Here is a 23,522-nt window from a genome sequence, read left to right on the forward strand (position 1 = left end):
CAGGAGACGGTGATGACGGACGCTTCCCTGGAAGGTTGGGGCGCCCACACCGGAGATCTCCACGCAAGAGGCCTCTGGCTCCCGGAGGAGAAGCTCCTGCACATCAACATCCTGGAACTCCGAGCCGTGTTCTGGGCTCTCGAATCGTTCCTCCCGTCGCTCAAGGGCAAGGTGGTGCGGATCTTCACGGACAGCACCACGACAATGTTTTACATACGGAAGCAGGGAGGTACCAGATCCCCAGCCCTATCCAAGGAGGCACAGGATCTGTGGCACTGGACGGTCGCCCAGGGGATGTTCCTGGTTTCCTTCCACCTGGCAGTAGAAAGAAACACCATCGCCGACTCACTCAGCAGGGAGCTGTGCGCGTGTCACGAGTGGGAGCTGCGCCAGGATCAGGTGGATCAACTCTTCCGACGATGGGGCAAACCCCAAATCGACCTGTTCGCAACAGCGACAAACTCAAAGTGCGAGAGGTTCGCCAGCAGGTTTCCCCAGCCGAGAAGCATGGACGATGCGTTCTCGTTCCCCTGGGACGGCCTATACCTGTATGCGTTCCCTCCGTTGCTGCTTCGACTCATCAACCAGCTCAAGAGGTCCCGGTACAGGATGATCCTCGTCGCACCGGCGTGGCCGAGGCAGATCTGGTTCCCGGACCTTCTGGACTTGTCAACGTCCCCATCCATCAAGCTGTCGGCGGACGCGGATCTCCTCTCCAGAGAAGGAGGCGCCACCTTCCACCACGACCCGGCGTCGCTGAACCTGCAGGCTTGGTTCCTGCAGTGCTAGAGTTTGGAGGGTACGATATACCGGCCAACTGCAGAGAGGTTCTTGCAAAGGCCAGGGCGCCCTCAACTCTCAAATGCTACGGTCACAAGTGGAAGAGGTTCTCTATCTGGTGCCGAGCACAGAAGATCAACCCCCTACGGATTACGGCCCCTCAGGTGCTGCCGTACCTGCTATCGCTGGCAAAGGCTGGGCGAGCCCATGCCTCCATTAAGATTCATCTGGCGGCGATCTCCAGATATACCAGAACCACAGGACGGACGTCCCTGTGGTCCCATCAACTGGTGAAAGAGTTTATGAAAGGACTGTTCCGGTTGTTCCCGCCGGTGAAGGCCCCTGCCCCGGCGTGGGAACTTAACGTGGTGCTGACTAGGCTCATGGTGCCCCCATTCGAGCCGATGCACTCCGCACCGATGAAGTTTGTGTCGTGGAAGACTGCATTCCTGGTGGCCATTACCTCCGCACGACGAGTGGGAGAGATTCAGGCCCTATCCTGCAAAGCACCGTACTTGACTTTCCATGCCTAGAGGGTGGTGCTTAGGACGCACCCCTCCTTTATGCCCAAGGTGCCGTCGGACTTCCATCTGAACGAGCTCCTGGTGCTACCTGTTTTCTTCCCGTCTCCTTCGTCGCCGGCCGAGAGGACTTTGCACTCGCTGGATGTGGCTAGAGCGCTGAAGTTCTACGTGGACCGCATTAAGAGTTTTCCGAGGACATCACAGCTGTTTGTGAACTTTGGACCTGTGAATCAAGGGAAGGCTCTCTCGAAGTCTTCTATTTCCAGATGGCTCTCCGGAAAGTGGCAGATTTCAACAGGGAATTCATTCTACGGGCAGATGCTTCACACATTGGCTTGGTGGGCAGTTATTTCACAATATCATGACTGCATTGAGCATCCTATTCTCTATATCGGTACGAAATTGTTCCCACAAGATAAAACATATGCCACTATTGAATTAGAGGCCCTGGCGATAAAGTGGGCCATAACCTGTGTCAAATACTAGCTAACCGGTAGGAAGTTCAGGCTGATTAGACACAAATGCAAGAATCATGCGCTGGTTCTTTGATATACAGCCCTACTATTTTACAGTGGAACACAGAAAAGGAAGAGAACAGGGTAACCTGGTCACCTCACAGTGGTGAGTGGGTATTGTCTCCCTCTGGTTCCCTTCATCTGTTCCTCCTTCTGTTTACCAACATGCTTAGGCAGATTTCAGAGCTGAATTGGCCAGATTCTCACCTCTGACATATCCTTAGTCTTTGAGCATTGACAGGTGATATTTGTCTCTATGCGTTAAGACATTAACAAACAAAACACTTTACATTTAATGACAAAGGAATCGATGTTGGGGGATTAACATTGTGAGAGTCTTTCAGCAGAGAGCTACCCGTACATCAAGGTAGTGTGGTGGCAGCCATCACTAAATGGAGTCTTCCACCCATGTAAATTGTTTTTAAATGATGTGTTGAAATGTTACATAAAAACACATGTTAGTAAAACTGTGTAAAAAAGAATAAAATGTACCATTTGGTTTTGGATGGGTTTGCAGGGGGCACTTGAAACACTCAAATAGACGTCAACTCGCTGCCAGTACACGAGGCAAAACATTTTCATACTGTTTGTGTTCAAAGAAAACCACATACGTGCTGGCTCAACCTTTTTTATGTCGGCTTTCACCCTATAAAACATGTTCATGCTGTCTGGGCCATGTCCTTGTAAGAAGGTGCACTAGTGAACTTAATACACATTCTATAAAGAGCAGTTGTGTTGTTAGTACATTGAAATGGACATTTCACCAGGTCATTTTTCAGTTGTGGTGTGGTAGTAGCTACACGTTAAGGATAAACATGGTTATTTTCTGTTTTGTCTCAACAGGGCCCTGATGCCAAACCAGTTGTATCTTTCATTGCTGGTCTAACTGCCCCTCCTGGTAGAAGAATGGGTCACGCTGGAGCTATCATTGCGGGTGGAAAAGGTGGTGCTAAAGAAAAAATTGCTGCTCTCCAAAGAGCTGGTGTAGTCGTCAGTATGTCTCCAGCTCAGCTGGGTAGCACTATGCACAAGGTACATTAAGATATTGCAGTATCAAACTATTTTCTGTATAGTTTATATTAAAAATGTGCATGCGTTCCTTAAACAAGAAAAGTAAGGTTTGCATGCCTAAAATTGGCCAAATTGTTTAACCCACTTATATAATTATGCAATTTCTAGGGCAATTTTCCTTTGACCCTTGTTAAACTGGATTTCAAAACTCTGGTCTGGTGGACAGATGTTTAAGAGGCCAACATAGTTCTAGTGAACAGGGGGACTCTGGTAGCTTAGCCAAACCATCAAGGTATCATGGAGAGTGGTCCAGGCCGAGTCGCAGGAGAGGAGAGTATGGTATGGAGTCCACAGTGAATCCACACAATGAACAATCGAGGATTACGCTTAGACAGGTAAGTACAAATATACTCTTTATTACTGGCCAAAAACTCACTATGAAAAATGACTAATAACAGGTAGTAATATTACACAAAACAAAAAGTTAGGAGGATGGGCCTGTGGATGTGAAGAAGGTTCCAAAAAGTCAAAAGATATATACTAGTGAGTAAGACTGTTCCTAGCTTTTGAAGAGCTTTCAGCAACAAGTATTGCCAAAGCCAAACAGTTGTTTGGCTTTGGCCTTGGTCTGTTCTGAGCGTTTGGGTCAGTGGTTCCAGCGATAGTGCAAACAATATTGCCGAGAGGGGGCATCCTTGCCTCGTGCCTCTGCTCAATAAGAACCAGCGAGAGTACTGAGAGTGCACTGTTACGGATGCTCGGGGCGAGGTGTATACTTCTTTGATTCCTTGCCAAAGCATTTTCTTTAATGTTGCTTCCAGAAAGTGCCATTCGACTCCATCAAATGCTTTCTCCATGTCAATTGAGAATAGTGCAGGTGTATTTGGTATTTTCTTAGCTTTGTGTATAAGGTGGAGGGTCTTGCGAGTGGAATCTGCTCCCTGTCTCCCAAGGATAAATCCAACCTGGTCGTTGTGGATTATGGAGTGCATGTGTGTTTCCAGCCGTGCAGTGAGGACCCTCGTGTACATTTTGGCGTCTATGTTTAGGAGAGAAATTGGGCAGTAGGATGCGCATTGCTTGGGGTCTTTGCCTTACTGTAATTAGTGCTTTGGAGAAGGATTAGGGTGCGGAACCGGTCTGAAGGATGTGGTTAAAAAGCTCAACCATAAAACGGGAGGAGGGGGTCAATGAAGGTTTTGTAGAACCCCGCCATGTAACCATCGTTTCCTGGGGCTTTCCCTGTTGGGAGCCTTTTGATAGCGTCTTCTCTTTCTTTGTCAGTGATGGGGGTGTCGAGTGCATCTGCTATTTCCTGGGATAGACTTGTGATAGTTATCCCGGTTATATATTCTGTGATTACCCCCTCATCTGGTATGACATCGGAGGTGTACATTGTTAGGCAGAATCCTGTGCAGTTCCCTTAGGGAGTACTACAGAAGATTAAGACTACAGGTATGAGCATTAAATCCCCTTTGGTATCAGTCTGTACCACAAAGATTTAGTTGGTAGCTGTGGCTAAGCCGTCAGACTTATCTCAAGAGGGAGATGAGCAGTATTCAGGGTTTACACAATAGGGCTACAGTACTATGGCACAAGGAAACACACAGTTCAACACATTAATCACAGTCAATAAATCAAGTTAAAATCAGTCAAGAAAAGTATACACAACTCCCTAGTTAAATTGTAGACAAGTTTGAGCAAGAGTGAAAACTGAGCAAAATGTCACAGTGAAAACCAAACACAAAGGGCACTCTAGCAATTTCTCACAAGGGAGGGAAAGCACAAGTTATACAGGAATATCTTCTTACACACCCTAGGAACACTTCCCATAAGTTTGTGAATAAGTTTAGGCAAGGCAGTACCTTAGCATAGAGAATACTTAAATGAAAACCGAGCAAAATGGCACTCCACAAGTTTTAAAATGAGAAGCAATCTAGAGAGGGCAGTTCTAACAAATTTAGCCAAAGTCAATAGGCTTGTGCCAGAGTCAGTGGTACAGGGCAAAGGGCCCAGGAGCAAAATGTTCTTGTAGCTGCAGTCAAGTCTTTGATTAACAATTCGAAAAGGTGGATGCAAAGGTGAAAGACAAAGTTAGAGGATAGGGGCGGCCAACCCACCAGGTAGGTAAAGGATTTAAAACACCTTTAGCACTACCACGCGAAAAGGGTGGCCGGTCGGAACAATGTACCTTAAAATGAAAAGGCTCCTGCGGTGGTAGTTGTTCCTGGTAGTTCCTGCAGTTCGGGGATCCAACAGAGGAAGAGAGGCTCTCGTGGAGGAAGGTTCAAGTTACTGCACTACCCAGGGATGAAACAAGACGCGGTGCTGCCCAACAAATAAAAGGTACGCCACTTTAAATCGCGGTCCGGATGGACGGTTGCCTGGCTATCCGGTCTCCGAGTACGGGGTACTGGCGATTCGCCCAGGGCAGGTCCAGGAAGACGATTGGCGAACTTGTTTCCCCACCAGCTCAAGGGAAGAAGGCTCTTGCAGATGAAGATCTTCTCTCGTCGTGTGGAGAAAAGTGGTGAGACGCTGCAGCAGGGCTTCACCGGTGGTTCAGTCGTTGCAGATGTCTTTGGCTTCTTTACTCTTCGGCGTCTTAGTTCCAGTGGCAACGTCTTGCTCTTCTAGTCCTCGGGACCCTGCTTTTATGCAAAAAGATCCCCATTCATACAGCCTAGCTGTCACTCGCACAGTGGAGTGGTCATCTTGGCGGGAGACCCTACAGCCTATCGGGGCTAGTGCGGCATGGGTTGCTGAGGCAACCCTGTCCAGGGTCCTACTCCCCCTCCCACACAATGGATCCAACCCAGACTCAGTGGCGCCGAAAGGAGGGCTTCTTGACAGAAGCCCGTCAAAAGGACAAACAAAGGATCCCCAACCTGGGTTAGGAGTTTAGAGAAAGACACGAGAAAGAATTTATATTAAAGGTCTGGCAAATAAAACATACCGGAGTAAAGTTAATAAAATAAACCGGCGGTATGTTAGAGGCTGTCAATGTGGTAGCCTCGAACAATGGGAAAATCCCATAGGGAAATTTTCGCGGTCGACTATTTTTGGTAGTAACCACTGCCACCAGCCAGAAACTTGAGAGCGGGACTGTACGGTACCCTCTCAAAAATGAACATAAGGGAAAAACTATTAACCCTTCCGAGTACCTCCATAGTAAGATGGGTTGTACTGGTTTAGTTCATAAAAATTGAATAGTAAAGTCAGTGGGGACCTTACATGCCCTGGGAGACAGTAGTCAGTCCCGGGGTATGGGGTCTATGTTTGGCGGTCACTGTGACACCCCTGTGTCACTGCACGGAGGGTGCTGTGTAACACGTGTATAAAGATGGTTCCTATGAGAGATAAACCCCATAGACATTAAACACAAAAAAATAGCCTCGAACACACACAGCAAAGATGCCTAAGAGTGGAAAAAAGAGTCACACTATTAGCAGGAGAAAAAAACAAACCAATCCAACAAAGCTCTTGGGGGACTCTATTGGTAAGGGAAATTAGCCATAGAATGAGAATTCTCCCTAACACTCGCCCCCCAACCTCCCCCTCCAGACTAAGGGACATGAGGATCTAATCCACTCCTGGATGAGTCTATTACCGCTAGTCGGTTATAAACATCCTAGAGAGACCATCAGCATTTTGGTGGTGACATCCTGACCTGTGCTCAATGGTAAAATCAAACCCTTGGAGGCAGATTGACCATTGTAGCAGTTTTGGGTTTTCCCTTTTCATTATGAACCATCTCAAGGGTTGGTGGTCTGTTTGAATAATGAAATTAGATCCATACAAGTATGGTCTAAACTTCTTCAAAGACCACACAATGGCAAAACATTCTCTCTCAATAGTTGCCCACCTTGTTTCAGGTTCCTTCAGTTTTCTACTGATGAAGCAAATGGGGTGCTCCCTACCTTTCTCATCCAGTTGACTGAGGACTGCACCTATACCTATATTAGAAGCATCTGTCTGCACAATGAAGGGTTTGTGGTAGTCAGGAGCTCTGAGTACTGGATCTTGACAAAGGGCTTTCTTCAGGTTTTCAAAGGCCTGATTGCACTCTTCATTCATTTTGACCTTTTTAGGGAATTTTGGAGAGGAGATTACATTCAGAGGAGAAGCTATAGATCCATAGTTCTCAATGAAATTCCTGTAGTACCCAGTGAGGCCTAGAAAGGCTCTCACTTGGGTTTGAGTAGAAGGGGTTGTCCAATTTTGCACAGCTTCAATCTTGCTGAGCAAAGGCCTTAATTCACCTCCTCCTACCTCATGCCCAAGGTATTTGCTTGCCTTTATGGTCAGATGGGCCTGTTCAAGAGCCTGCAAAACATATCCTAAGTGGTCAACATGTTCTTTCCAAGTAGGGCTGAACACTGCAATGTCATTCAAGTATGCCATGCAGAAGTCCTCCATCCCATTCAGAACCTGATTAGCCATCCTTTGGAATGTAGCATGTGCATTCTTTAGTCCAAATGGCATAACCTTAAACTGGTATAGGGGGCGTGGCTAACCGCCATGTAGAGCGGACGTGTCTCGTGTGAGCTCTGAGTTGATGTGCCACTATAAGCTGTTTCTACTTAATTTTAACTAATTTTGGAACCCGGCAAGCGGCACCGTCTGTAACGGAACCCCATCTACATACACCCGAACCATCTGCCAGTCGACCGAAGACTACGAACGCCGTTGTTAGGCGGACGAATTGTGCCGAGCAGAGTGTGCCAAGATGGCGGCTCCCGCGTCCTAACGTCTGGAGGACCGGAGCTCGCCTGCACTGCAGAGGACGTAGCCCGCCGAGACAAGCGGCGGACCCGGAGCTGATGGCCCACGCTGGGATCGAGGGAGAGGAGCGGCGCGGAGGTGCGATCGGGCCCCTGAGCCCACCGTTGAGCTGCGACCAGCCTGGGGAGAGCAGCGGAGCCCAGCTGAGCCAGGAGGAACGCCAGCGAGACCCGTGGCCGGCCGGCCGGCGCGGCGTAGGTAGGCGGAAGGGGGCTGACCCAGCCCGAACTGGGATTCCGTGTGTGGTGGGAACGCGGGGGTGGCCCCCCTAGAGCCACCGGAGCCCTTGATCCCGACCCTGCGCCCTGGATTGACTACCCGTCCGTTCCCTGCAGCGCCTCCGATAAGAGGCCTCAGCGCTCCCCCGCTGCCCGGGTTTGCCTGCGCCCGTCGGCTGGGGGGTTCTCGCCTGGTGTACAGTGTCCCCGCAGGCATCCGGGCGCCCGGGGGCGCTCTCAGTGAACTGGCCGCCTGGCTTGGTAGAATCGAGCCGGCATCTGCAGGACAGGAAGCGGGCGTTCCCCCCGCCGCTTGGTGCGCCACGCTCAAGTGGGGCCTCATCTCTCGCCAGGAAATCCTGCTGGAAAGCCCCCTAGGCTTAGTTTCATACATAAAGGGAACCCATTCGCCGCACCCACGCAAGGCTGGCCTCCCTCGAGGCACTGGAGCCGCAGCTCCCCACCCTACGCAATTGTATGATTTAGCAGTCTGGACTGCCCACCCGCTCCCTACAACCCCTCAACAAGAGGCATCAGCGCTCCCCCACTGCCTGGATTTACCTGGCACCCTGCACCCGGCGGCCGGTGGGATCCCGCCTAGAACGCAGTGCCCCTACATACACCTGGATGCCCAGCGGCACCCACGACGAACTGGCCAACCTGCTTTGCCATAACATAGGCCTGCATCCACTGATCTGAGGGATTGCACTGCGCGCCTCCCTGACCCCCGCCACAGAAGTCTCATCCTTTGCCCAATAACTCCGCTGGAAGGCCCCCTCGGATCATTTACCACTGGAGTGGGTGCCCAATCACCACAACACAGCGGAACTTCGGAGCATCACCACCTCTGGGCAACCCATATCAGTGAACTGCGAGCTGCCTCCACCTGCCCTCTTGAACGGACATTGCCTTCCCTCCCATATTACCGCCCCTCTGCGGCGACCCCCGGGTGCCCCCAGGACACAAAGACACCTCCAGATCTTCGCCTCGGTCCCGGGTGGCGCTGCCGGGTGGGACTTGCGGTGTCAGTGAGAGGTTCCCCTCTGCAGCAGGAATCTGCGGACTGCCGCCTGTGCTCTGGGCGCCTCCGGTGCTGGACCTCTGTGCATCCCCGAGATGGCTGGTAGAAACAGCAAGCCCCGACAGCGGCAGACAACCATGGATACTTACACAGCCAGCCAGTCAACAGGCCTCGCGGACCTGAGTGGGGGGACCACAGACCATCATTCAGACCCCATAACTACAACGCCTACCGAGCCCAGCAACACCCAGATCCTGGAAGCCATCAGGCTGCTTCAGGCGACAATGGAGCATAAGATAGATGCTGTTGCTACAGACCTGGGCCTCCTAAGACAGGACGTCCGAACCCTGGCTGGCAGGACGGAGGTGCTCGAGACACAGGTCAGGGAAAACACTGAATCTAAAACACACCTCCTCCGGGACGTAGATGAACTCCAACAAAGGGTCAAAAACTTGGAAAATAGAGCAGAGGAAGCAGAGGGGAGAGCCCGAGGCAATAACATACGCCTCCTCGGGCTCCCTGAGGGCTCCGAAGGCTCAGACCCCACAACCTATGTAGAAAACCTCCTCTTACAGGAAGTGGGCGCCGGGAAACTCTCCCAGGGCTTCACGATTGAACGGGCCCATCGTTCCCTCGCTAGGAAACCACCACCTGGGGCCCCACCAAGACCTGTGATAGCTAAAGTTCTCAACTACAGGGACCGTGAAGTAATCCTGGCTTTTTCCCGCACAGGCAGCCAGATAATACGTGACTCTGCCAAAATCGCTATTTACCCCGACTATACCTTCCAGGTTCAAATGGACAGAGCCCAGTTCATACACACGAAGGCCAGACTGAAAGCCGCCGGGCTGCGCTACATGCTCCTGTACCCGGCAAAACTTAAAGTACTGCACAAAAACAAAGCACACTTGTTCGACACCACTGCACAGGCCAGGGACTGGATGGACGGTCTACAATTACCGGATATTGAAGAAAGGAAACGGAAGCCTAGATGATTGCTCCCCATTAACTTGCTGGGAACTGCGCGTTCTTCACCCACTACCGGTGGGTGCACTGAAATTCCATACAGCTGAAAGGATCCTTCGCTAGGAGACGCACGAGTCAAGGTTCACTCCAACCCCTTGAAAGTTCTTTTTTTTTGGGTACATATACCCTCCCGTAGGGCACCTGGAGCCAATGTACGGTTCCAAGGAGCAGAAACGGGTTTGTCATAACGAGGGAGACCTTGCTGGGCTAGTTCTATGTTTGACTTGTTTGCAGTTATGGGGGGGGGGGGGTGGGACACAGGGAATAAAGGGGAGGGAGCAAAGTGGGGTGTACATCCATGTTGGGAATTTTGTTCAACAAACATCGAGATCACTGGATAACCTCACAACAGATCCACCATTAATTGGACCTTGCTCAGGGCTGGAGAGAAGTAACGGACACCATGCCACCTATGGCTGACGGAATTAAAGTTATGACATGGAATGTCAGAGGCATGAATAGCTTCGTGAAGCAACGCCGGATTCACACATACTTGCGACGCCAGAAGGTCGGAATCGCCATGCTGCAAGAAACACACCTAACAAGGGAAAAACTCAAGGCGCTAGCCAAAAAGTGGCAAGGAACCCTCATTGGCTCCTCCTATTCCTCATTTGCAAGAGGGGTCCTGATATGGATCGACCCGTCCGTCCCCTTCAGAGTAATGGGTTCCAAGACGGACGATCAGGGCAGGATGGCCCTTGTACGGGGCACCGTGGAGGGTAGAGACCTGTGCCTGGTTAGCACTTATGCGCCCAATCACGATGCCACGGCTTTCTTCAACTCCCTATATGCCAGACTGGGCCCTCACACAAACAGCATTATGATTTGGGGAGCAGACCATAATTGAACCCTAGACCCGCTCTTAGATAGGTCAGATACTAAACACTCACGCCCGTCCCCCCCATCTAAAATATTAGCTAAATTGATAAGCCACTTTTCACTCTGTGACCTGTGGAGGGAATTGGGCCCGGAGCGGCGAGAATACTCCTTCTTCTCCCCTCCACACAATGTCTAGACTAGACTATATTCTAGTCAGCCATGGGCAGCAAGCCATGTTCCATGACGCACATTATTTACCAAGGGTATTGTCTGACCACTCCCCCGTGTTGGCCACCTGGGAGGTGTACCCGCCTAGACCCCCGGTTCCCACGTGGAGACTTAGAGCCGAGGCCCTGCTCGATGCGGCCTTCCGCGACCACATACAAGACAGTACGGAGGAATACTGGCAAAATAAGTTGGATAGTGTAGAATATATCAGCACCGCATGGGAGACATATAAGGTGGTTATGAGGGGGGAAATGATAGCCACGGTGGGGGGTGCCCAGAGATCCATCGTAAATTCCCTGGCGGGTGCGGAAAAGAAGCTGGGAGAACTGGAGAGCGAGGCAGACTCGACTCCTGAACATTTGCAGGAAATAACCAAACTACGACAAGCCTGTCTGTCGCACTGGGAGACCCTTGGGAAATTAAGTTATGCTAAGCACACGGAAAGGACTCATGCCCTGGGAGATAAACCTGGGAAACTCTTAGCGTGGCTGTACAGGCGAGAAACCCCCAGGACCCCCATTTGCCACGTACGCAGACCAGATGGTACTACTGCGCACACCCAGGCAGAGATTAACTGTTTTTTCCGAGTTCTATCGTGACCTTTACTCTTCGACCCTGCCTCCACCCGACTCCGGGATCGAGGATGCCCTGGACTGCATAAGGCTACCCAAACTAGATACACAGATGGCCGAAGTCCTAGATGATCCGATCACCCCTGAGGAAGTGGTGGCAATAATTAGAACACTACCCTCTGGGAAGGCGCCGGGCACGGATGGCCTACCAGGGGAATTCTATAAGACGTACGAGGGGACCCTTGCCCCACTGCTAGCGCAGGTATATAACGAAGCCTATGAACAAGGCACGCTCCCAGACTCCATGAGAGAGGCAGTTATTATCCCCTTGCTGAAACCTGGGAAGGATGGGACGGACTGTGGGTCATATAGGCCACTTTCTATGTTAAATATAGATAGTAAAATACTGAAGGGCACTCCTCGCTAACAGATTACGCAGAGTGATTCCTGTGCTGATTCACCAGGACCAAACTGGTTACGTGCCAGGGCGCTCCATTACCGAAAACTTGCGTAGATTACACCACATTATATATAGCACCGAGCGAGGGCCCCAGAAATACGCTGTAGCGTCACTGGACGCCACCAAGGCCTTCGACTCGGTGAGATGGGAATGGTTATATGCCACTATGGCTAAGATGGGGATTGGACCCGCCTTCCTTAGATGGACCCAATTGATCTATACTAACCCCACCGCCAGGGTGCGCACTAACAAGACTTACTCAAACAAATGGCCCCTCTACAGAGGCACACGGCAGGGATGCCCTCTCTCCCCCATGCTATACATTATTGCTGCAGAACCGATTGCTGCATATCTCCGCCAGGAATACGGAGACGGAGGCATTGTGTTGGACGGAGTGACCATCTTATTTCCATGTACGCAGATGACATGCTGCTGTACCTACATGACCCTGAGCACCTCCTGCCCCGCATTCTGGAGACTTTAGATTGTTTCCACAAACACACAGGCATTCAGATTAATAAAGACAAGTCTTGTCTCTACCCCCTCGCTGCGCTATATAGTGAGGAGCACAGATCCCTGCCCCCCCTGGACCTTCAGTGGCAGGTGACATCCTTTAGATACCTGGGCGTTACCATTCACCGTAACCCGAGTACCGAACACATCCTCAACACAGTCAGGGCAAAAGATGCACTGGCTAAGTCCATGGTTTTTTGGGGTAAGCTCCCTCTCTCTGTCGCTGGGCGGGCAGGTCTCCTCAAAATGGTGGCACTCCCCCGCCTACTGCATTGCTTCACCAACATCACCTTTTGCATCCCCCCCGCCTTTTTCAGGGAGCTGAACAAACTCTGTAGAGGGTTCCTGTGGCAGGGTGGCAGGCACAGGGTGGCGCTCGACACTCTCCAAAGGCCCTATGAAAAAGGGGGATTGAAAGTCCCTAATTTCGAACTGTACTACCTGGCCAGCCAACTGAGACATGTAACACATTGGATGGCAGACGAAGCCACTACAGACACCCGACTACTTCAACCCGCCCTGCCTCGACTGCTACTCCGAGACCTGCTGTGGGTGGAACAGGGGGCGTTAAGACAGTATCCTTACCTGATTAAGCTTGGAACTCAGCTCTGGAAGAGAGCCTGCAGAACAGTGGGACCGCCAGACCCGTACTCCCCGCAGATCCCCATTGCGGCAGTCATGGCTAAATCCTCATGGGGACACACAGAAACACGCACCCAGTGGGAACCCTATGGGGTGGCAGTGCTTGGGGACCTTGTTCACAATCGGGAACTCATGACATTCACGGACCTCAGTGAATCCACAGGCCTGCCCACAGGCCAGTTCTTGCTCCACAGAGCAGTGACACAGGCCCTGAAGATTAGATGGCCGGAGACTACCGTCCAAATCATAGAAAATGAAATCGTTGAGTCAATACTGGATACTGCTGAAGGCGGCCACGAAATCTCCAGAATATATGAGGCCCTTCTGCAGGGCTTGACCAAGAATGAACTAAAATGCAAAGGGAGGTGGGAAAGAGAAATGGGCCTTGAATTTGAAGACAAAGCATGGGAGAAAATAACCCATTACCATAGAAAGATTTCCAGGAATGCCTGTCTTCAACTCATCCAGCTGTACATCACCAATAGGGCCTACCTTACGCCCGAAGCTATATCTAAGTTCAAAGGCGCTACAACCCAGACATGCCCAAAATGCCACGAGCCAAGGGCAGGAATGACCCACATGTTTTGGGGCTGTCCGACGATCCAGAGGTTCTGGGCCCAGGTGAAGGAGAGGGTGGCGACTGCGGGGATTGAAGTAGAAATACGTGAGCCGGCAGCCTGCATATTGGGGCAATACAAGCGAAGCAGCAAGAATAAGCCCCTGAATAGACTCACTGACTTGATCTACATCACCGCGAAGAGGCGCATAGCTATGAAATGGAAGAGCGCCAGAGGTCCGACCGAGGCCCTTTGGTGGGGTGACCTCAGGAGATGGATAGCTGCTGAGACTGCAGCGTGGGAAACAGCGATTCACGTGCAGCGCCTCGACTCCAGCGCTGATTTGCTCAGTTGGGTGGCGCTTACGGTGCCACTACTCCACCCGGAGGCGCAGGACTGTGCCTCGGACAAAACGAACAGTCCCGGCCCGGCACGAGAGCCTAAAGAAGACTGAGGACTTTTCGGTGGTCTCGGTTGAAAGGGGGAAGGGGGAGGGAAGGGAGGTTTGGGAAAGTTACACAATGTTGTTCTTGAGTTATGCATACCACATTGTCTATCAATGAGTTAACTGTGTCAAAAACCAATAAACACATTAACAAACAAAAAAAAAAAACTTTAAACTGGTATAGGCCAACTGGGGTGGAGAATGCAGTTTTCTCCTTAGCATGGTAAGTCAGGGCTATTTGGCAATAGCCTGACACGAGATCAAATGTGCTGAGGAATTTGGCTGAACCAAGTCTGTCCACCATCTCATCTGTCCTTGGCAAAGGATGGGCATCAGTGTTAGTGACTGTATTTAGGGCTCTATAGTCCACACAGAATCTCATCTCCTTGGATCCTGCCTTTGGTACTAACACAACTGGGCTAGACCATGGACTAGTAGAGGGCTCTATTACCCCAAGATCAAGCATCTTGTTGACTTCTCCTTTGATGTGGGTTCTTACATTCTCTGACATCCTGGAACCCCTGCTTTTGATAGGTAAACAGTCACCAGTATTGATATCATGCTGGCCCCAAGGGTTCAAGCCTGGTGCTAGAGAAAACAGAAGGGCACATTGATTTAACAAAACTTTGCACTCCTCCTGTTGCTCAGGAGTCAGATTAGAAGAGAGATTAACTCCTTCTACTTTCTCATCTAAAGGTTTGCCTCTGAGGAGGTCAGGTAGAGGTTCACTCTCCTCCTCCTCTTGAGTTGAAGCTAGAAGCAAAACTCCCAGTTCTGGTCTCGAGACATAAGCTTTTAGACGGTTGCTGTGAAAGCCTCTAGGAGTCTCCTTAGGGTTGCTTAAGTCCATCAGATAGTTCACCTCTCAAGTTTTTCCCACAATCTTGAAGGGTCCCATCCATTTGTCCTACAAGGCCCTCTGCCTTGTTGGTACCATAACAAGAACTAGCTGGTCTTGAACGAACTCGACCATGTTGGCCTTCTGGTCATGCCAATGCTTCACCAGAGCCTGACCTGCTTTCAAGTTATCGCTTCAGCCATCATGTGTGACATTCTCCTCCGGAGTCCTATCACAGTCAGTAACTCTGACTGGTGTGGGGGAAGGAGCACTCTCCAACCCCTCCTTGATCAGGGCCAATGGACCTCTGACCGAATGGCCATAGAGAAGTTCAAAAGGACTGTAACCCACTCCATCCTGAGGGACTTCTCTATATGCAAAGAGAAGGCATAGCAGTAGGAGATCCCACTTTTTCTTAAGGGGATCCTCTTAAGCTCCTATCATGCTCTTCATGGTTCTGTTAAACCTTTCTACCAACCCATTTGTCTGAGAGTGGTATGCTGTTGAGAACTTGTAGGTAACTCCACAGTTTTTCCACATGGCCTTCATGTAGTGGGACATAAAATGTGACCCCCTGTCGGATATTATCTCCATAGGAAACCCAACCCTGGTAAAAATACCAAGGACGGCCTTAGCCACAGCCTGCGTTGTAACAGTCCTCGTAGGAATTGCTTCAAGGTATCTAGTAGCATGTACAAGTATAAACCTGTTGCCTGAACATGTTGGAGGATCAACGGGACCAACAATGTCGATTCCTACCCTCTCAAATGGTACTCCACCACAGGGAGAGGCACTAAAAGTGCCACGTTCTTGGAGCCACTTTTACCAGAAGTTTGGCAAGTGTGGCAACTCATGCAATACTTATCTACTTCAGCCCCCATTTTAGGCCAATAAAAGTAGAGCGAGCCTTTCCTTGGTCTTCTTGAAACTCAAGTGACCAGCCAAAGGTATCTCATGGGTTAGTTGCAAGAATCGGAGTCTGTTTTCTTGGGGCACTACAAGTCTCTTGTAGTCTCCACGGATTGACTGTCGGTTCACTATAGAAGAGGCCATCTTCTCGGTGTAACCTATACTTCCCAGGCTCTTGCCCTTCAAGCAGAGAAGCTGACTGGTATCGAAGACCTTCCAGAGTTGGACATTCTCTTTGTCCCCTACTGAAGTCTGCCCTGTTGGGGCCACCTTCTGCCAGTAAAGACTGCAGCTCAGCATGGTCCACAGGGTCAAGGTCTCCAATGAGTTCCTGGCCTTCTACTAGATCTGAGTCCTCTGGCTCTAGTTCAACCACACAGGGTTGTACCTCACTCTCAGCCTCAGCTGGAGGAGGAATCACAGGTGTGATTTTTCATAACCTAGGAGATTTCCTGGTTGGAAGCACTGGAGTGCTTTCTGCTGGTTTCTTCTTTGAAGTCTTGGTTTTCCCTTTTGCTTCTGGTTGCTTTGAGATAGCAGTTAGTAAGTCCAGTGGAGTAGGAGTGATTTCTTTTTCTATCGTCTCCTCAGGAGAGCCCCTCAAGGTCCTCTCCCTTGCAGGACTGGTGAGCTCCTGCAATCTTTTGCTGGGGGTCTGGGAGTACTTGACAATACCCCCAGTTCCTTAAGGTCATTCCCTAAAATAACCCGTCCAGGTACTTCAGATTGCACACTAACGGATATCCTCACAGTCATTTCATTGCACTGGATGAGAGCTGGTAATTGGGGAAGCTTCTGCACAGGCCCTCCAGCTAACCTGGTGAGGCATTTGGGTGCTTAGAAACATCCTCCACCTTGAAAAAAGATTCATCCACCACAGTTCTGCTGGCCCTGTGTCTCTAATGGCAGGGGTCTCCTGACCATTTACTAGGACACTGTCTTTATAATATTCTTTAGTATTAGGAGGGATAGAATTATACACATCTAAATTCTGTTGTTCCCACAACCCTAGGGATACTAAAGATATATTAGCTGAGACTCTGATGCGGTCTTCAGCTAGTAGTTGAGTTTCCACTGGCCATATGTACTTCCTCCTCTGGAGCGAAGGCTAAGGAGACAGTGTGGGCCCCTGAAGGTTTACCCTTACATCTGGGATCCCCTTTCACATGATCAGTAGAGCCACAAACATAACATTTCCCAAATGTCTTTCTTTATGAATGGTGGCTTATTCTGACCACCTTCTGGTCTGGAACCAGAAGGTACACTAGCCTGATTAGGTTTCCCTCCGGGTTTACCCTTAGAGTTTTGTTTGAGCAGGCAGAGGGCCAAAGGGGGTGACATTGTTCTCCTCTTCCTCATCTGCTTCAACAATAAGATTTTCAACATTATCATCCTCAATGTTTGCTACATTTGCTGGAGTAGTGGGCACTACAGCACCACTATCCAGACTTTGTTTTTCTATCAGTCTATCAATCATTTCTGATTTCTTGTCTTTGACAGGAAGACCTTTCTGTCTACACAGATCCCTTAAATAATCAGCAGTATTAGTAAGAAGGGTCTCCTGGATGTAACTTTCCGTACTTTGACTTTGTTTAAAATAAACTTTTTGTGATTGTTAGCCTTGTTAATTGAACCAAGGCACTAGCAGCACACTAAAATGTAAATCCAATACTTCTATCCTCACCGCTGTAGGCAGAATCCTGTGCAGTTCCCTTAGGGAGCACTACAGAAGATTAAGACTACAGGTATGAGCAATAAATCACCTTTGGTATCAGTCTGTACCACAAAGATTTAGTTGGTAGCTGTGGCTAAGCAGTCAGACTTTTCTCAAGAGGGAGATTAGCAGTGTTCAGGGTTTACACAATAGGGCTACAGTACTATGGCACAAGTAAACACTGACCAAAGCTGTGTATTAAAAAGAATATATATATGTATTTTACATACTTCTAGTTCAACACATTAATAACAGTCCATAAAGAAAGTTAAAATCAGTCAAGAAAATTCTACACAACTCCCTAGTTAAATTGTAGACAAGTTTGAGCAAGAGTGAAAACTTAGCAAAATGGCACAGTGAAACCCAAACAGAAATGGCACTCTAGCAATTTCTCACAAGGGAGGGAAAGCACACGTTATACAGGAATATCTTCTTACACACCCTAGCAACACTTCCCATCAGCTTGTGAACAAGTTTAGGCAAGGCAGTACTTTACTTTTACTTCCCCTCCCTCCCCTCAGTGTTCTTCAATCTAATACCCCTTTCCCTCTGCCCTCATTTTCCTTCTTTACCCTTTCTGTCGGGAGCTTCCATCTTTGATTGGTGGCGTCCGATTTGGACTGGGTGAAAACTGTCAGTCCAACGTCAGACCACCGGTGGGAACCGTTACCTAGGGTCCTTATTGCAAGCACAATCACTTTAACATTTTGAGCCCCCTTCCCGCCCCTCCTCCCTCCCCCAATGCTTAGAACTCAACAATAACTTTTGTAAAAGGATATAGAGTGGTACATGCAGTTTGGTGATTCATCGTCAGCTGATCATTCTGCCCCTCCTTCCAAGGGGGATCTCGCCTAAGAGATTCCCTGGATTCCCAGCCTGACAGGGAATATTCATGGGCATGTGATTCCATGCCAGACCAATGCAGGAGAACAACAGTTACAGGTAAGTAACTTGTTCCTTGTTGGTGAAAAATGAAATGAATATAGCAGTACTTGTCGTCTTGGGTATCCGGTCATTGCATCGACAGCCATACCATTTTAGATGGTAAAGGGTTTAGTTTAATAAAAATGGGTTTTAAAGTTTAAAAAAAGGGGGCTTGGGAGTCCCTCCATTTCAAAAGGAAAAAATGCATTCAATGCTGTTTTTTTTTTTTTAGATGGTATGGCATTAGATACTTTGGCTGTCGATGGAATGACTATAAACCTCTTCTTGGTGTAGCTTTACAAGTGAGAAGTTTGGGTAAAACTTTGGAGTGCAGATATGACTGCCAGAACGTCTCTTTGACCCTGTTAACTGCAGTAATCTTGTGACCTGCAGGACAAATTTCAGGAGAACCAAAAATAGTTTTGATATGTAATGTTTTTCACCACTATTGTACTAATGCGCAGAGGGTGTTGGTGCAGATCACAGTAATGTGTGCAGAGTAGGATCATTTATCTTCCATTTGTGAAAAACAGACCATTTCCTGGCCAGGGAATGGGGCTTCAGGAGTGCCTGCAGTGTGATGGTTATGATATGATATGGCATTTGTAACGCGCCTATACACAAGTGTTTCAAGGCGTGAAATTCAATATAGGTTGAATATATATATAGGCCTGTTGAAGGGGATGCTACATATCTGTCTTAGCTGCAGATGGGTACATCACCAGATTTTATTTTCTGAAGAGGACTTCTACATGCTTTCACTAAGCACTATTACATAAAAGCAATAGTAGACCATCAGATGGGACAAGAAGTGAGCAGAAATGTATGCAACTCTGTAGCTTCTGAACACCCTACATCCGAAAGCGAAACTGCTTGCTCATCTGTGCATTGCATGTGAATCTATTACATGATTCACAAGCTGAAAAATGGCACTTTCAAATTTGATGAATATATTTTGCCATTTTTATGTAAGTCTTTGCAAGGAGGTTGCGTAAGAGAGTGAATCTACAACAGGTACAAACTTACACAATTCTATTAGTGGTAACATTTGTTTTATAGCTCATAGCTGTGCACAGTGATGGTCTAGGTTGAGTGCTCAAAAGGTGATAGTTGTTGGAGCCACTAGTACGTGTGTAGAGGATTGTGGCTGCAGAATTGGATAGGATCTGCTGATTGTCTGATGGCACTGCATGCTGTAGGTTAATCATAATTGAACTGCAAGTCTATTAAATATATTATACAAGAAGGATTTGCTTTCAATTGCATTTTGATGTGTGCTTCTATATTTTGCCAAGTGGCAATAGAATACTGAAGTTATATGTATTAACATTTATTGTGCTCTATGGTCCATTTCATTTTCTTTGCATCAGTTGATAAGGTTTTATCCTAAGTAAGCATTGTTGTGCTGCTTGTTCAAAACTAAACAAACGTAAAACTTAATGCCTTGTTTATATACACTAATGTTTTATTTTTTATTTTAATACCAAAGGAGTTTGAGAAGAGGAAAATGCTGTAGAAAACTACTGAATGAAAACTCCAAGAGAAATGGCTGCATAGCCCTGGTCTCCACGTCCATGTTATACACCTTATCGTTTGCATCGTGTGATTGGCAAGATGTTGCTGTGTTTCGCCAGCACTTGAACAATACAAAACTCTACCTTGCGATTCAGCTAATTTTGAATCCTAGCAATTAAATAAATATTTTTTTAATTTTGATTTGTGGTTTAGTGGATTTTGTTTTACTTTCACTACAGAAATTATTTTGGAAACACGGATCTACATGCGTAAACATGCATTTTATGTATATAGCTATATTTTCAGGAGATTGAGTTTCTGTATACACGGCAAATTAGAAATATCAGTTACTCCGATGCTGTGCAGTTTCTTGCTGATATAATTTGCAATCTCCCACCTAATTTGTGTCAATTGGAATTTTCTTTTCAATTTGATTCTGTTAAAACAAAGAATCTCATTCTGGTAAAATTCTTTTTAACATGAAACGGTTACTGGCTTCTGTTAAATTGGTTTCACAATACACTTACAGAAGCCGACTCATGTTAGATGGATACTCCTGAAACGTTCTTCACTTCAGTTGTTCAAATGTAACTATATTGGTGCCATTTTGAAGATTTTCCAGACTTTTGTTTTGCTTCAATACTGATTTTGGTTTCTTTTTTTTATTTGCCACATGTTGCCCTCTGGTGTTAATTGCACTAGTCCCTAATTGTATAAGTTTATATTTACCAAAAAAGTGATCCATATATTTCTTCTAAATGAGCCCAACCTTGAACATTTGTTCTATATGTACCTAAACACTAGTACTCTTAAAGAATATGGCTTCTATTGCCTTAACTGAAAATATACTGGTGAAACCACATTTCTCATTGTATCCTAAATAAAATATTTCTCTGTATTTGTGAATCATATTCCTTGTTCATTCATTTCCACCATAGTATTATGTACAGAGTAAATTAGGAGGTACTCTTTTTTTCTTTTTTGTTTGTTATGATAATGAATCTACAAGGAATGCTCTGACTACCTCCAAGTCAGCTTAGACCACCTGCAAACATTTACAGATTGTCATCGGGTAATGCCAGATGGACTTCTATGCACTCTGTTAATCAGACTTTAGTCAGGACTATCTTTTACCTTGCTCTCATCTGTGTTATTAAAATAGCTTTTTGTTTCCTTTGACTATCCCCTGAAGTTAGACCAAACTCACAGGTAAGCATGGCTGAGTATCAAGGTGTAGTGACAGCCGACCTAGACGGCTGTGTTGGTGCCTGTGGTGTTGGTTTAGCGTGATTCTTCTCATGTTTGTGTTTGGATGTTTCGGCGGCCGTTTTGATGTATCAATCTGCTGTAGACAGGTGTTTATGGACGGCAACTCATTTTTCTTTTGATTTAGAGTCCTGCTGCAAAAGTGCAGCGGGCTCCGATCAAGGTTCGATCACTTTCGACGAAGCCTTCAACTTAAGTGTAGTTGCTGTGAAGCCCCTTTCGACGATCCCATCAAAGGTTGGTTTGGGGTCATGTGTTTGAGTGAATGCATGTGTGTCCCACTTTCCATAGTGGGCTTCCCCATAGCAGAGCTTTTGGCTCGCCTACTGGTGCTGGGGACAGACACATGGAAGTCTACCACTTCTCTTGTAAATCTTCGGCTTCTGAAACAGAACGTAGCTGCCAAGCTCTTCCTCATCTGAACCAGCAGCGCTGGTGGGAGAATGGGATTCGACCTGCATGGCGTAGGCCATTTAGTGCGCCTGTCTTTAGGTGTTTTTGGCTTAAAAATCTATCGGAATCGCAACGCTGTTCAGCATCGCAAGCAATTGTTACACACACTGTTTATCTTTCCAGGGACATTTTCTATTACAGAAAGCACAGAATTTAAAGGGTTCTGTGCCATAATTTTGTAATAATTTAGCAGCAGCTAGACCAATTTCAATAGAAAGGAAAGCGGAAAAAGGCATTCTATGAAAGGAATGTAAATGTGGAAGACCCCCAGCTTTCCCTACTGCAAAGGCCGGAGCCTGGTGAAGGCCGCAGCCAGCCGTCGAGGGTGACCTTCGTTGAAACTTCAGATGGTAGTCATTAGACATTGGAGAAACGTTAAAGACTGTTAAAAGATAACAATATTAATTATTTTAAAACTGCGATCTTATCTCTAGTAGCAAAGCTACAAGCTCTGAATGTGTGACCAACCATGATGGCAGAAAAAAGACAATTGGAGGGACCTCGACGTGTGAAGGATCAATGGTACAATACACATCACACAGGGGTACTATTACATGCATGCCCAGTCAATGTCTCTTTTCCACACTCAAACAGAATGCAATACACTGCACCTACCACTAGATGTCGGCCTATCTGCAGCACGTGAATCTAAGCAGATACAAGCATCAGAAATAGGATTACGGTAAGTAATGTTTAATCAAGACCACATATGTCGAAAGTACTATAGATTTATTTATTTATTCATGAAATTTGAACAGGGGAGGATTTGCTTGTGCCTTTTTTACAGCTTTTTTAAATTGTCCACCTGTGTAATCGGTGTTGATTTATTCAATCAATGATTACATGAAATCCATCACAATCGGATGTACAGCTTTATACACAAAGGTGCATAAAGCTGTGTAGTTTTGTTAATGCATAAAGCCCTACAGGTGTTTCAAGCTTCAGTTATTTTAATGAACATTTAATTACACGACAAACCCTATTATAACAACACAGCTTAAAATCAAAGTTGCCACTGGGGTAAACAACTAGGTAACATGATGGGGGGGAGGGAAGACGTGACAAAACATATTGATTAGTGTCCCATTGCGTTACCTTGAGATCATTATTGTATGATAATGTCTGTACATTAAAAATACTTGTGTGTTGACAATACCGGAGGGTAAACCAATTAAAGTAATTTTGATAATCCCCAAGTGGCGCTGTTTAGCGCCACCTCACTGACTAGGCCCAACCAGGCCCAAACACGTGTCTGGGGTTGTTGTTGGTACTCTTGTACAGGAAAAAATTGCTTGGCATTTCATTGCTGGACTGCTCTTGGGCAGGACAAAGAGTGCTGATATGTAGTGGAAATTTCTCTTCTGTGAAAGGATGATGAGCTAAAGACTCTGGTTGAGACTCTAACCGGGGATATAGGCTGGTAGACAGGCACTGCCAGGACCCCTTCACCCCCCTTGTTTGTGCCATGTTAAATATGTAACATTTTGTAAAATGTCTAATACTCCATTAAAAAAATGAAGCCCTCACATATGAAACATGTTTGTGAAAAATAAAAGTTATGCAAGATGTCAGTCACTGGTTTGAGAGGAATATAACATTACTCGCTTAGAGTTTAATAGGATAATGTTAATAGGATGGATACGGTTATAGTTCAATGGCAGGTACGTTTTCAATTGCAGGTTCCTGTAGAGAAAAAAGACAGCTGCATATCTTGTGGACAGAGGGACCACACTGCAGATTTGTATTTCGAAGGGATTGTGTCCTCCGACGTATTCCTCATCTTAGAT

The 23,522-nt window shown here is 47.4% G+C and overlaps 1 protein-coding gene across 1 annotated transcript in view; it reads left to right on the forward strand.

Annotated features, from left to right (window-relative positions):
- The window catches only part of SUCLG1 (succinate-CoA ligase GDP/ADP-forming subunit alpha), a 118,188-nt gene extending 97,266 nt beyond the window's left edge, over positions 1 to 20,922 (forward strand). The window contains exons 8-9 of the mRNA XM_069632212.1: positions 2,663 to 2,851; positions 19,991 to 20,922. Of these exons, the coding sequence (XP_069488313.1) occupies positions 2,663 to 2,851; positions 19,991 to 20,017 (216 nt within the window). The 3' untranslated portion in view covers positions 20,018 to 20,922. The remainder of the gene's footprint in view (positions 1 to 2,662; positions 2,852 to 19,990) is intronic.
- Positions 20,923 to 23,522: the final 2,600 nt, after the last annotated feature.

Source organism: Ambystoma mexicanum, chromosome 6q, assembly GCF_040938575.1.
Source record: "Ambystoma mexicanum isolate Mex_15411 chromosome 6q, UKY_AmexF1_1, whole genome shotgun sequence".
NCBI classification, from domain to species: domain Eukaryota; kingdom Metazoa; phylum Chordata; class Amphibia; order Caudata; family Ambystomatidae; genus Ambystoma; species Ambystoma mexicanum.